The sequence below is a fragment of the Lactuca saligna genome, chromosome 1 (assembly GCF_052625555.1).
Source record: "Lactuca saligna cultivar CGN05327 chromosome 1, ASM5262555v1, whole genome shotgun sequence".
NCBI lineage: Eukaryota > Viridiplantae > Streptophyta > Magnoliopsida > Asterales > Asteraceae > Lactuca > Lactuca saligna.
In genome coordinates this window covers 54,386,130-54,401,678 of record NC_136417.1, presented here as the reverse complement: position 1 = coordinate 54,401,678, position 15,549 = coordinate 54,386,130, and the positions used below count along the sequence as shown (strand labels likewise).

General features: G+C 36.5%; 1 protein-coding gene across 2 annotated transcripts; it reads right to left on the bottom strand.

The window, feature by feature from the left end:
• Nucleotides 1-2,307: 2,307 nt before the first annotated feature.
• On the bottom strand, nt 2,308-7,932 carry LOC145036466 (uncharacterized). 2 transcript variants are annotated; one of them, XM_078984919.1, is made up of 7 exons: nt 7,333-7,932; nt 4,368-7,010; nt 3,680-3,733; nt 3,277-3,605; nt 3,128-3,202; nt 2,681-2,739; nt 2,308-2,578 (listed from the first exon to the last, which is right to left on the bottom strand). In XM_078984919.1, exons 1-4 carry the CDS (start codon nt 7,855-7,857, stop codon nt 3,345-3,347), a joined length of 3,483 nt encoding a protein of 1,160 aa, XP_078841045.1. In that variant the 5' UTR covers nt 7,858-7,932; the 3' UTR covers nt 2,308-2,578; nt 2,681-2,739; nt 3,128-3,202; nt 3,277-3,344. The 2 variants fall into 2 exon arrangements, with proteins under 2 accessions (XP_078841045.1, XP_078841053.1); XM_078984927.1 differs by lacking the exons at nt 2,308-2,578; nt 2,681-2,739 and adding an exon at nt 2,746-2,896.
• Nucleotides 7,933-15,549: the final 7,617 nt, after the last annotated feature.

The window sequence follows — 15,549 nt, the reverse complement described above, 5'->3', positions numbered from 1 at the left end:
TGCTTACAGTTGTTGTGTTTTGTGTCTCAGGTACTAGCGAGGACCGTGGGAAGGCGCCGGCGTGATCTGTACACATTATGGAAATGATTTGATTTTTTTGAGATCTTGGGATATGTTATGTTTTGAAAACTATTGTTGAATACTTTTGAGAATATTTTTAAATGAACTTGGTTGACGAAAAATGAAAATTTTGTTTTGAAAATCTCATCGTTACAAATTTAATCAGGAGAATCTTTCCTTTAGTACATCTATAATCCACATGTAAATATGCTTACCATTTAAGTCAATTGGAAGAGTTGATTTGATAGGGGGTTTTGATTAAGAAGGAATACAAACCATCCCAAACACCGTGTTATCATCAGTATATGTATGGGGATGGAAAGAGGACCTAGTCAAAATTTCTAACAATCGGAGAGAATGGATACCAACCAAGCATGTGGGGGTTGGTCATTGTTTTGAATCCAAATAATCCTATTTCACATACAAATGATTTGTTCCAAGATTTCAACCAATTAAACCATAGTCCTTAGGATGTTTTCCTTTTCGACAGTACTTGTATTTTCTTTACTCTGGAAGTGAAGTGTGACATATATAACTCCGACATAACTTACATAACATTCACCAAATCTAGCATTGAACAAACTATTAAAAGTATTTTGATTCCATATACTTATCTGATAAGAGTTCTCTTGGATTTTTGCTACCCAATCGGCTTGGGATTTAAGAGGAATGATAGACTAAGAGGGTAGATCATGATTAATAGCATGGTGTCAAGCCTATCAACACATTTGCATATGAGAATCCAGGCTGTTGACCCCTAAATGAACTGCAATTTATGGATGTGTTATATGTATGAATCCCCTCATAGTTGTTATCTTTCCTATGACACTTGACTAGATTGGTTGATATTCTTGAAGCCAGAGATTTAAAGTTTAAAACTTCCATGAAATCAAAAGGCACAAATTAAATGTTTCTAGTAATGTTTTAAAATGTAGTTCGAACCAACCGATCGAACCAAGAACTAGAGACGAGAGCGGTTCAACAACGAACGGTTTTATATCAAGTTCTATATCAGATCGAACCGGACAGTTTCTTCAAAAAAAATCGTATTGAACCGGTAGAAAACCATTTGAACCAGTTTATTTGACTTTGATTATTGAATTTCACTTAGTTTATTGAGAAATAACCAATTTTCAAAACAAATTGAATAGTGCGATCAATCACCTTATTTGAAGTGTGCACAAATCGAATTGTACACATCATTTCTATAATTGTCAGTTTACTCTTACTTTCGAAGGAAAAAAAATGTTAATTAATAGTTTAAGTTTTAAAATACCTTTAATGGCAAAAAAAAAAAAAAAAAAAAAAAAAATTATATTGATTTATATTTTAAAAATAAAAATATAACCGTGAGTGGATGGGACGGGTCTGTCGCCTGTGAAACGTAGGCCCCACTGGGCCAAGTCATAGTGTTTATCCAGGCTGGCCTTCTATTTGATTACCAGCTACCCAAGTCACTCATTATTGTGAACGTGGGCCACTCGTGTTACTGTTCTTGATTTTTTTTTTTCTTTTTAAATATTTTATAACCAAAATAAATATGTGCCACAATTTGAAATAATTTCCTTTCTATCATAATATGTTATATAATTATAGCACGTGTAATATTAATTTTTGTTATTAAAGTTAGAGTACTTGTAGTATTAGTATAGCCTTTATTATTATCTCATACCGTCGACAAACAAAAGTTAAATTTACAAATTGACTATTTTATCCCCTATTCATCTATTCATTATTCGAGCCTTACTATTTGGCCATTTGTCCTTTGTTTTTTTCCTTCCCATTCCCCTTTAAAACTGATAATAAAAAAATGTTTTTGTAATCTAAAGACAAAATGGAAGTCTAAGTATATTAAGTCTAGAAACAAAATTATATACACAACAAAAATCATTATGCATATAATCATTTTACTCATACATGACTTACCATGAATCTTAAAATAATAAATAAATAAATAAAGTGTAACCTTTTTCATTTAGACTTTCGCAATATGCAAAAAAAAACTATATATTAAGTCTAAAAACAAAATTATATACACAACGAAAATCATTATCCATTTAGTCAATTTACTCATACATGACTTACCATTAAAAAAAAACCATAACTTTTTTTATTTAAACTTTCGGCAACATGAAAAAAACTAATTCATTTAATTTCTTAAAAGCAAAATATTAGTTAGAAAAATTCGATTTTATTGACTCTTCACCAAAGATCAACATGAATAGCAATGAAATATGTTAAACATAATTGGCAATAAACTGATTAATACATTCATAGTAAGAAACAGAATACAATAAACTCCCAATTAGTTATATGTTGAAAGCAAATCTTAAATATCACTTTATTATTATCTTTAAACATTAGCAATTATTACCCAACAATTCCCATTTCCAAATTCCAAATTCCAAATTCCAACCACTCTTCTCCTTCCTCTGACGTCATGCAAATGCAATCAGCCTTCTCTTCCCATTTCCCAGAAGCCGCAGCACCTCTTAATCTGGCATTATTGTAGATCTTTCTATTTCCATGAAAATTTAAAAATAAAAGGATTATCCAAAAGCCAATAATCTTTATATTATTTCTAAGTCGATAAAAGAATCAAGGTCAAAATGGTACTTACACATTTCAACCTGGTTATGCTCAAGAATCCCACAAAACACCAACCATTTCCAGAGAGGCCTATGGTCCATAAACAGAATTAACAAACACCATCATTAGAATAACAGTAAATTACATTTTTAGTCCCTCAAGTATAGCTGATTTTTGCAATTTTGGTCCCAACACGGTTTTTCTCTTGCAACTTTGGTCCTTATTTGAGGTTTTTACTTTTTAGTCCCTGTTCCAATAAAATGACTCAATTTTAGGACCAAAATGTAAATAAAATAACTGCAAAAACTAACTATACCCAAAGATCAAAATCATTAATTTTTACTTGGAACATGAACCAAAACTGTAAAAGAAAACTTTTTGAGAATGAAATTGCGAAAATGGGGTATACTCAGGGACCAAAATTGTAATTTACTCTTACATAAGCAAGTTTTTTTTAAATCTATAAAAAGGGCAACACCTGATATCACTGTAACACAGGCATCATCATCATCAATCATCATTGGATCACCAAATTAACCAATACAAACTCTACCTGCACCCAAAACATCATCAAGATTCAAGAAACACAATTTTTTTTTAAAAAAAAAAAAAAAAAAAATCAATCACCTGAAAGCAGGCAAAATTGCAGCTTTTGTTGAAGCAAGTTGGGATGTTGATTAGTTTCAACAAAAAAGTTAGATGACTTCAAGATTGGGTGCTCCTTTTGACAAAACCTGTAAAGCTGTGGTTTTGGTCAACCATGCGGTCAACTCTGGTTGACTTTGAAAAGGTTTGAGAGGATGAAAAGTTCCATCTTGAAGCTTCACTCCATAAACAAATGGAAGCCTGAGGGAGAGGAAGCTCTCTGGCGGCAGTATCACCGGACAACCAAGGCTGAACTGCAGCTTCTTCTGTTCATGGTCATGGTCAACCACTGATGGAGGTAGACATGACACCTGGACATTTTTTTCAGACCCCATTAATTAATTAATCAATTTTTGATAAAAAGATTTCATTTTTTTAGATGTACCTCAAATTGAATAACTGGACATGTAGTCAGGACAACAGGGAAGGGAGGTGTAACCTGCAGAATGCATATAAAGTAAGGGCAAAATGTCATTTTATTTGTAGTGAGCAAACCATTATACTAATTTTGACTATTTTTTTTTAATAAAATAACATTTTTCTAGTTACCTGATATCAGGGGAAAATACAAAAAAGCATAATGGGTTAATCTCATAAAAGACCTTATATTTTGTGTTTTTTCCGGATTAAACCTCAAACTTTATTTTTTGCCTGAAAAAGACCTTGTATTTTTTTCATTTTTTCCAAAAAAGCCCCCAACTTTGTATTTTTTCCGGAAAAAAAAAAAACCCGCATCTTTCTAAATGCTTCCAAATAAACCCTCAACTTTTTTAGTTTTTTTTTTTTTTTTGGAAAAACCCACATTTTACAATTTTCTTGGAAAAAAATGACTAAAAGGGCCCGATCGGAAAAAATGAAAAACACCAGGTCTTTTTCAGGCAAACATAAAGTTGAGGTTTAATCCGGAAAAAACACAAACTATAAGGTCTTTTATGAGATTAACCCAAATATTTAAGTGGTGAAATCAGTAAAATGGTGAAGGTTATGTAAATTTTTGTATTAAATGAGTTACAAAAGGAATTGATGCAATTAAATAATTATAAAAAAGAAGAAATTAAAAAACAAATTCTTACCAGAAATATTCTCTGAAGCTGTGAAATAGTGCCAGCAAATTGAACATTTGGTGAATCATTCTTATTCTTATGGATCTGGCAATGAGGGCAATTTAGGTACAATGGTAAGTTTCTATTTAGTAAAGGAAAAACACCATTCCCATCATCATCAAGAATCATTGACTCAAGACTTCCTTCAATATCTTTGTGACCATTTTGCCCTTGATTACCATTACTCCCTATTTCTTTTGACTTTACTGGATTTCTGACCTTACTAACACCAGGATTCACCATTCTATTTGAGTGTCTATGGATTTTACCATGCCCTCCATATTTACCCATCTTTGACGAATCTACCCCTCTACGATCCAAATTATTTTCAGCAGATTCATCCACTGCATAAATGGATCCAAGCCCTTTTAGATGATCTGGTGTCAATATGAATCTGTGTCCACATGGACATTCATGCTCAAATCCAATGTATACCACCACCTGATTTAAAGAATTGTTCTCCCTTCCATTCATGTTTAACAAATTACCAAAACTACCCTTTTGTAGAAACGGATTTCCATTGGTATTCCCGTTTCCATCTTCATGAACAGAAGACAAAGTCCCGATTTTTTTAGATTCTTGATTATCATGTGGTGTTTCTCCAATGTTCTTCTCTTTATTAACATTTTCCAAAGTTAATAAAGTTTTCTTTTTTAATTGAAGTGGAGGAAACCCAGAACTTGTAGATGATGATCCTGCAACAACTTCAGAAAAAGGTTTTTTCATTGTAAAATTAGGAACAACTTTAGTGGAATTACTCTTATTGTCATCAAGATTCTTGGATTTAGAATTAATCTCCACCCCATTGTCTGTTTTTTTCACCTTTACATCTGAAACAACTTCAACCCTTGAATCTTTACTGAATTCTTTCTGTTTTTCAAGAAAAAATTTCCACTTCAGAAGAAACTTCTCTGTATTTGAAAACCCACTTTGGAGAAGCCCTTTTGAAGGTTGATAGTATCTTGACCCTCCAATTCGAGTCAAACTCCAAGATTTTGACTGAATAGGCCCTTCTGTGTTTCCTTCTGGTAAAAAAAGGGTAGGAAGAAGTTTATCACATTCTGGGTAACAACTAAAGTTCACATTAGCTGCTTCAAAATCAAAAGGGTCTAATCGTAATTTCCTTGATCTCCCACATGCACACGCATGAAGAAAAACAAAACCACTACAATGTGGTAATGAAGAGTCATGTCTTTGATGAATACATGATTTTCCTGTTAAACTAACTGCATCACATAGTTGTCTACCCGAAATCCAAATTGATGTGCATTCGTTTTCCAGTTTTCTCAAATAAAAATCCACAGCTGGACCTTTGACCATTGACTTAAAAGAAGTCAAAGCTTTTGACAAATGGGTTTCATGTTGTGATGTTGGATAACATGGTGGCAAATCGTGTAAGTAGACATCTTTAGCAACAGGTAAAGCTCTTTGACACCAAGAAATTGAAAATTTACTATTCAGCCCTTTACTGTTATCCAAATATGTTGCTGCAAGTTCTAAAGGGTCGTTGACTTTTGTTTGACTTCCTTCAATAACCGAAACCGAAACGTTATTTCGTTGTCTTGATCTTCTTTTGGTTTGTTCAGATTCAGGTATAAACACAGGCTTAGCAGAAAGAAGCCCATGTAAAATGGTTTGACTGGAAGTCAACCAGACATCAAGAGATGGAAGATCAGGAGTTAAAGGCGGAGGCTTTCCAGAAGCTACCGAGGCGGCAGCAGCAGCAGCCGCCACCGCCACCATCCCACCACCACCACCAGAGACACTGATACTCCCTCGACCTCTTAAAATATCACATTGTCTGTAAATGAACTCCTTTAAAGAAAGAATGTCTTCTTTATTTGAACTTTGACTATGGGTTTCAAGTAGAAGTGAGTCTGAAGTTGAGATACCTTCTAGAACATTCTCAACAATGCTAGTGGCAAACTCTAAAGATTCGCCTGAATTGTTTGAGAGTTTATCAAGAAGCAAAACAGCTTTAGACCCATCAAGTGAAAACAAAGGCATATGACTTGAAATGGGTCCGGGTCCATTTCTTGACCCAGGAGGACCCGTTTCAGAGCCCGAAAGTACCCGACATTTTTTGATTGAAAACCGAATTTGTGCTTCAAGAGATGACTGTAGTTTCTTCTTGAAACCACCTTCTGGTTTTGAAACAGGGCGTGAAAGTACAACTACTGAACCAGATCCTTTCATGGGTAAAGTTGATCTAGACTGAGTTGACTCATCTGGGTTAGAAGTAGAAGAAGAAGAAGAAGAAGAAAAAGAACCAGATTCACAGATATCATCAAGAAAAACAAAGAGTATAACTGGAGTACATTGTCCTGGAAATAAAGATGTGTATGAGCCTAAACCTGACATTAATGAGACTGATGAAGGATTGCGAGCCATGGGTGGACCATTTTTACCAGGGGAACGGTTTTTGGAAGGTGTTCTTGAAGGAGAAGTGTGTGAAGAAGAAGATGTGTGTGATCTTGATGTTGTTGATTGTTGTGTTTGTGATTTAATAAATGGAAACATTGCATGTTTAGCACCTTGTAACACTCGAAACTTTTTTAGATTTTGGATATCAAAGCGTGAGCCTTCTTGTATAAATATGATCACATGGCAAACCTGTGTTCATGATCACAATGAGTTAATAACAAATTGAGTAAGGTTATTCAAGAATCAATGTGGTGATCTAAACTAATTTAAAAAGATTGAGACAAATCCAAGAGAAATATAGCCAATATCACACCTAATGAGTTAGGTGTTAGCCTTGTTACCAAGAAACCTAGATCTTAATGAAGTTCATATAAACATATCCAAATTGCAATCACATATTAACGAAACCAAACAACAATAAACAGATGCTAAGGCAACAGTCAAAGTCTTAAAGCATAGAAAAGAGATAAATCACTAAGAAAATCGGTGAATTTGGTTCAAACAAACTTACAGAAAACATAAACAGCATCCCTTGAAGATCCCCAAACTCCTGCTTTTCAAAAACCGAATCAAACCCACTTGGGACCTCCGAAAACCCTTCCATAACCGGACACTTGGTGGAGCAAAACTGCAAATACAAAACCCCCTTTGTCTCCTCATGATAATAACTAATTTGTCTTTGCTTAAACCAATCCTTGACCTCATCCGTCACGATTTCCCCTGTTTTCTCAAACCCCAATGCTACGTCAGCATCCCCGGAACCAAACACATTGGAATCTATAATCCGGTTGATTAATTGGCTCACGTCACCTTTGCGCCGGCCGACGAATCCGACAACGACAACGCTGTTTTGCCGGAATGTTGTTGAAGGGGGAGGAGGGGGAGGGAGAGGTGGAAGAGCCGATGGTGGTGGTGGTGGTGGTTGATGGATGGCAGCGGGTGGTGGTAGAACAGTGGTGGTGGAAGGAAGAGTGATAGGAGAAGATGATGGAGGACGGATTAGAACACGCATAGGGGAGCGATTGGGTGCCGCCATGGAGAGTGAAGGGTGGGATTTGAACCGGGCTCTCTTCTATTTTGGGAGAAACTCCATTGAAATTCATCAAATAACCAATGTATTGTCCCCTTTCAACAAAAGAAAGTGCAAGGGCTACATTGAAAAATTAAAGATTCTGAGGAAATTACAAATATAGTCCCTAATCTATTTGTTAGTTAGCATACTTGGTCCTTTATCGAAACCAACATCTTTGGGCCTTGAATTTGGGCCATAACTTTCGATCACAATAGGATTCAAATTTTACTTCTACATTATCTGGACACAAGTCGGATTATTTGAAATCTTTTTTTTTTTTTTTTTTTTTGATAGGGTCGGATTTTGGATAATATTCGGCTGGGTTTTTGGATTTTGCATTTAAAATTATCAAATTTTGGATCGGGTCGGAGATATACATATAATTAACTTAATGCTTTTTCCGATTTTGTATGGCAATGATAGGATTTTTTTCCGGATAAGTATTTGGGATTTTTAAAACAAATTAAGATTTGGGTAGATATGTAGATGGGATTTTTAAAACGAATTAAAATATTTGGGATTTTTAAAACGAATTAAAATTTGGTCGGATTTTAGATGATGTTTGTCCAATCTTGTTAAGTACTCTACTGGTAGTGCATATGAGAGTATTCTTATCTTTTTATCATATGCTTTACTTTGAATAGTGAGGTATGTGGATTTTTTTTGTCCATTGATCAACCATAATTCTCTTACCCTATAGAACATTTTTATTTGTATTGATCAACCACAATTCTCTTACCCTATAGTCTATCCTTCTTCTTTTTTTTATTCCATGTTTTCTTCAATGCTTCAATAATAGACTTTTGTAACTATACGGTTGAATCAATGATTAAAAAAACAATTTGGAGAGCATTAAACATAATAAGACATGTTTTTGGATGTTCTATATATGTAAGCATTCACTCTTTCATCGTCTTTGTTGTAACATTCCATTTTTGATGTTTTTAAATACTAATATGCCAACACAATTCATCACACATATCAACCAAACCATAGCAATCAATTCAAAATTTACAAAGATCAAATATAGTTGTCCACAAAAGCTTTACTCAATCAAACTTTAAGAGGCTTCAAGCATTCCACATACGGACACTTACATCTAGGAGCTTGTACTTGACTACATGACATTAAACATAATACGTAAGGCGAAAAGTTCTTGTGGACTATATGTGTTTATTCATATTATCCAAACCATAGCAATCAATTAAAATTTTACAAAGATCAAATATAGCAGTCCACAAAAGCTCTACTCTGTCTAACTTTAAGACACTTCATGCATTCCACATACGGACACTTACATCTAGGAGTTTGTACCTAGCTACATGACATTAAACAAAATACATAAGGCGAAAACTTCTTGTGGACTATATGTGTTTAGATGCAAAATAATAATAATAATAATAATTAATTAATTATAAAACTATTTACATATAAAACTCTTTACTTTACGCTAAAAAAGCTTTTACCAAAACTCTTTACTTTATTTTTAAAAGTTTCTATAAGACTCTTTTATTTAATTTCCAAAACTTTCTCAAAACATTAACTTTTACTTCCCAGACTATGCAATAACACGTATGAAATGCATGATGTGATTATAGTGCTTTCTTGAGTACTACTAATGTCTCTTATCATCGGATGGTTACCAATTTTGGATTTTTATTCTTAGGTTCTAACCACATTTGTGATACCCCAAGCCTGGACCAATACGAGAATGACATATCAACTCGTCTTAGGTCTACCACAACAAGACATCTACTTTACGGAGTGTAACACCCACTTTCCGAAGAAGATTGGACAAGACTTAAGGAATCAAAATAAGGTTTTTGGAGAAGACCTTGTGCCACGACGTGGGGCATGGGTGCCCACAACGTGGCGTGAGATTTAATGAAACATGTGTTTTGAAGATTCAACGACGTGGCATAAAATGTTCAAGTCGTGGCAGCCGCTAGTGGTCACAACTTATCCATTAAGCTGGTGTGGAAGAGTAGATCTAGAAGTATGAGCTTTCATCTGAAAGGATTGAGTTCTTAATGATAGAAATGACATTTTGTGGTCACGATGTGGCAAAGTCTAAAATCGTGATTGTCTTATTCTGGCATTGCCACGATGTGGCCAAGGAGGGTCACGACATGGCGATGTCTTACATGTTGACTGTCTGACCTTGTGACCCCACGACATGGCGTTAACTTTGCCAATTTGACTGTTGACTTTTGACCAGTTTGACTTAGGGTCAAACTTGAAGGATTTAGGCATTTTGATTAAGATTCTACCATGTTTCAGTACTAGTAGGCTCATGGGAGCAATTAGTGCAGAAAGGGAGAGTGTCACAATAATTTTGGATTCTTCGATTCAAGTGAGTTTTCCTCACTGCACTCGTGGGTCAAAGGCACCAATGTGGACCCACTAGTTTTGGTTATTATTTAGTATAGGGGTGACATAGGGTTGTATGTATCCATGTAGGATAAATTGAGAACTCTTGATCTAGGCTTTTTGCATGTTCCTTGTTTGGTTGTGGCTCTAGAGTAGGATCATCAGCCCGGATGTCTATCTCATCTTTAGATGCATATTGTTATGCATTCTTTGGAGATTTGGTTGTATGTCCTTGTGTATAAGATGTTGATGTGTTGTAGTGAGTTGTTATATATATATATATATATATATATATATATATATATATATATATATATATATACAGTTGTATGTTAGGATGCATCAGTAGTGGTGTATTTGTTAGAGTACCAGTAAGTTGGTTATCGTCTAGTAGAAAGCCCAATGGATTGTATGTAGCAATCTAGGATACCTTGAGAACTATCAATATATGCTTTCTTGCATGTTCCTTATTTGGTTATGGCTCTATAGCAGGATCATTTGCTCGAGTGGCTATCTCACCTCTGATTCCTTATGGTTATGCATTCCATGGAGAGTTGTCGGTAGCGGAGTAGTGTGTTGTGAAGGGTCTAGTAGGCAGTAGTGACTTGTATGATTGGTAGTTGCCTATATGTATGTGCCTCCTTGCTCTCTTGTTTGTTTATATGTCGATATATTGTGGCAGTTGAGGTTGAGGCGGTCATGTTGTGTGCTATAGGCCAAGAGACCAGGTGCGATCCCGCTGTAATTCATAGGCATGGAGACTCGGGAAGAGCGGTTGGATTAAGGTAGAAGGCCAACATACTTTAGGTAATCCAGTTTGATGATTGTGGACCCAGTATGCATGATTATATATGTCCTGTCGTGTGCGGTATTTTGGGGGAACTCACTAAGCTTTGTGCTTACCCGATTGTTTAAGTTTTTAGGTTGTATCGGTGATCGTTTGAAGGTGTAGACGTGATTTTACACACTCATTAACAACATTGAGGATTTTGTGTTGATTATATTACTCTGTTTTTTGACAAATGTAATTTGGAATAAATGGTTTTCTTAAAATGGATTTATAATTATGAAATTTACCTTAATAAAAATGAAAATTTTTTGTTGTGAAAATGGGACATTATAAGTTGGTGTTAGAGCCTTGGTTTGAGGAATTTGGAGGAACACTTGTGTGAATCCAAACTCAAGCTACTAGCAATAATGATACCTTTAAAAGTGTTTCAAAAAAGTATTTTCATTATAAGTAAACCATATTTAAATAAGCTTTGAAAAATCCAAACAATGTCTTGGTATAAGTAATTTCATGCTTAAAATGGTTTTTAAATGAACCAAGTTTATGAGTTGTAGTAAGATATATATATATATATATATATATATATATATATATATATATATATATATATATATATATATATATATTCGATTAAATGTCTATAGTAAGTCCTATAACTGAGCTACATGACTTGAGTGTACCCTACTACAACGTTGCATTGGACGTTGCAGTAACGATTGTAGACACTTATCACCCATTTCGATTGAACAGTCGAGGTTGTAGCTAGCAACCACATGTGAGGATGTCAACCCCGTATAGATCTATACATATGTATCTCGCTCCGAAGATTAAAGGTTATAGTAGTGTGCGTATGCTAAGTGTTTGGACTCAGCTAATGAATAAAGTCTCACTAAAATGACCTTAACTAAAAAGTTTGTGAATAGTTATCAACCCTAACTTAATTGTGATTAAGTCACTAGGTGTAACATCTGAGTTCATGTATTTCCCTTTTAAGTTTTTTTTTTTTTTTTTTAAATTTTAGTTGTCAAAGAAGACCCCTCGTACGTTGGGCGTACGTGCATATACGCTTAGCGTACAGAGGCACGCATGATCAGGCAACTGAGCCTCGTACATGGGGCGTACGAGGAGCTACACGGGGCGTACGTGACATGTTTCTAAAACCCTAATCTTTGGACTTGTCCCCTATTTAAAGCCATTTATGGTCTTTAGAACCTCACCTTTTCCAGTATCTTTACCTCTAAACATCCTAAAAACCCTAAATAGGCATTAGAGGTGATTTTGACCTTGAAGTAACAAAAAAGAGCCATTTTTAGTGTGTTTGATATAAGAAGATCTTGTGGTGTAAGTCTTGGACATGGTTGAACTTCTAGATCAAGCATCCACATCATCTTAGGAAGATTCTGGAGGTATAAAGTTCATATATTGCTTATATCTCTTCTTAAACTTGTTTTGGTCCTTTTTGGGTCCCTTTTATTGGTCTTGAAGAGTTAAGACCATTTGAGATGACAATCTTGTAGATATGGACGTTTAGGGGACTCCTTAAGCCTAAAGGTACAACCTTTATGGTGTTTGTGACCTCCATACAAGTATCAAGTCATTTATTAAGCTCTTTTGAGATTTAAGACCTTATTAAGCCTTGCATGCATGTAAAGTTTGCAACTTTACATGATGAACCACTTCAAGGAGATCAGATCTGAGTCTTGGGATTAATGTCTTAACCAATTAAGAGATAAAATGCAAAGTTGGCAAGCATGAGGAGGACATTAGACGTACAAGCTCGTACGCGCAACGTACAGGACCTTAAGCATGTACGCTTAGTTTACAAGCTGAGTACACTCTGCGTACTCAGTAGTAGTTTGCGATGTTTGGGACTTTGGTGGTGGGCTGCATTTTTGGACCCTGGGAATTTAGAGCTGCTTTGTGGACTTCCAGAATATTGATTTGGGACTTGTAAGTCATGGGTTGGGCCTTAGGCCTTAGGACCCTAGGAGTTTAGGGCTTCAATTAGTAAGCTCTTTTGAGCTTTAGGACCTTATTGAGCCTTGCATGCATGTAAAGTTTGCAACTTTACATGATGAACCACTTCAAGGAGATCATATCTGATTCTTGGGACTAATGTCTTAACCAATTAAGAGCTAAAATGCAAAGTTTGCAAGCATGAGGATGACACTAGGCGTACAAGCTCGTACATGCAACATATAGGCCCTTAAGCATGTACGCTTAGTGTATAAGCTAAGTACGCTCTGCGTACTCAGGAGTGGGTTACGATGTTTGGGCCTTCGGTGATGGGCTTCATTTTTGGACCCTAGGAGTTTAGGGCTACTTTGTGGATGTAACGTCCCAAAAATACGAGCCAAAAATTTCATTTTTAAAACATATACTTAGCAAAACATTATAAATAAAACATTCACCGATCATATCATTTCATAAAAGATGTGCGTGTCCGGAAACCAGTTTATAAAAAACATAACAATGTCAGAGTACAAATCCCCAGGAAGATCTCATAGTGCGGAATACAAAGCGTGTATGTGATGTGTCGCTACCGCGCCAGCTCCTTCCCCTTTGAAGAAGAGGTACCTGAAACCAAAACTGTAAACTGTAAGCACGAAGCTTAGTGAGTTCCCCCATCATACCACGTACCATACAATCACATATCATACATACTGTCGGGCAATTATAGGGTGCCCAACCTACTCGGTACGGCCATTCTGGGGTGCCGACCTACCCGTGTCAAGCCGTTCTGGGGTGCTGACTACCCATGACAAGCCATTATGGGGTGCTGACTACCCATCGGTCCTAACAACCAATCCTCGGGGACTATTTCACCCCCTACTGCTACTATCATATATATCATAACATAACATATTATCAGACATATCTGGGGTGTCCGATCTACCCTTCCGTCCTAACGACCGAACTTGGGGACTATTCCCCCTCCTACTACCACTATCACATATAACATATCATGCCATCATATAAACATATCATCGCTTACTGTCAGACATATCTGGGGTGTCTGACCTACCCTTCGGTCCTAACAACCAAACTCTACTACTATCACATATACATATCATGCCAGCATATAAACATATCAGGTAGTAGCAAACCTAGATGATATCACAAAGAAAATCATCTAACATACAACTCCTACTGGTGGGTCAGCATTGTGGCCGTAGACCCACCGCTACTGGAAGGTAACTCACCTCAAATTAGTTGCTGCTCTGCGTGGGAACTGACTGTCTTCTTCTGCTGCTTCCCCGGAAATCCTCCGGCTATAATTCCCACAAAACACTTAGTCAAATACTGCTAACCGACCTCAGGGTAAAATGACCATTTACCCCTAACCAAACCAAGAGTCAAAGTCAAAAGTCAACTTCCAGTTGACCCGACTCGCCGAGTTGGCTCGCCAACTCGTCGAGTCCCTATTCATTCGATTGACCATAATCTCGTCTCTACTCATCGAGTTAGGCATTGACTCGATGAGTTTTCCTTCTAAACCAATGTCCAATAGTCCTTCATCCTACTCGCCGAGTTGTATGAACAACTCATTGAGTTCATCTTCATCCGAAGAACAATCTATGCTGAGACTCGCCGAGTTGAATGAACAACTCGCCGAGTCTGTTCTTGAGGCAAGAAGATTGCCTTGAACTCGCCGAGTCAGGGCATTGACTCGCCGAGTTCCTTCATGAGTGAGTCTGGCTTCCGACCCACTGAGTCACACCCCATGACTCACTACTCCACCCAGCAAACACGAAAAGGGGGAAAACTCGGGGACTCGCGACTCGACTCGCCGAGTTCGATAAACGACTCGCCGAGTCTTTCACATGAAAATACTATATACTCGATTTTGCTTGAATCCAAATCATACCATACATAGATCTGGGTTCTTAGGGCTTGATTAACACGTAAAGTTTCCAACTTTAAGTGTAAATAAACACCGATGAAGGTTTTAGGGCTCAAAATGCACTAAAATAGTAGATCTAGGGCTTTCATGCAATATGGCTTCATAAAGGCAATGGATCCAAGCTCCTGGAGCTCAAACATGCCTAGATCTAAAGGTTAATCAGCTTATTACATACCCTAAATCATACCCAAGCTTGGAAATGGCTCAAGAATGACTTTAATGGAGCTCTAAGGGATTATAAGCATGAAAACAGGGGGAAACTGAGTTATACCTCAAGGAAATCTCTGAAATAACACCAAGATGACTGGTCTCCTTCCCCTACTCTTGATCCACTCTCCTTTCTCTCTCAAAAACTTCAAGAGATCACACCAAGCACTTCAATCTCACAAGGAACGATGTTAGAATGATATAGGGGCTATGAGGGTGAAGGGGGCGAGCTTGGGGTGCAGAAGGTTGGTTTTAATAGGGTGCAAACCCTTGGAATTATGGTTTTACCAGACAATGGGGACTCGCCGAGTCGCCAACTTAAACGTGTTCCATATCCCGTCTCTACTCGGCGAGTCGGGCCTACAATTTGCCGAGTCCAAGGCTA

What these genes read in the sequence shown, in the direction of transcription:
- LOC145036466 (XM_078984919.1), bottom strand. Translation starts at nt 7,857, where the DNA reads ATGGCGGCACCCAATCGCTCCCCTATGCGTGTTCTAATCCGTCCTCCA. An exon ending in GGATGCTGTTTATGTTTTCT is followed by an intron (nt 7,011 to 7,332) that starts GTAAGTTTGTTT and finishes TCATGAACACAG; the next exon opens with GTTTGCCATGTGATCATATT. An exon ending in AGCTTCAGAGAATATTTCTG is followed by an intron (nt 3,734 to 4,367) that starts GTAAGAATTTGT and finishes TGCATTCTGCAG; the next exon opens with GTTACACCTCCCTTCCCTGT.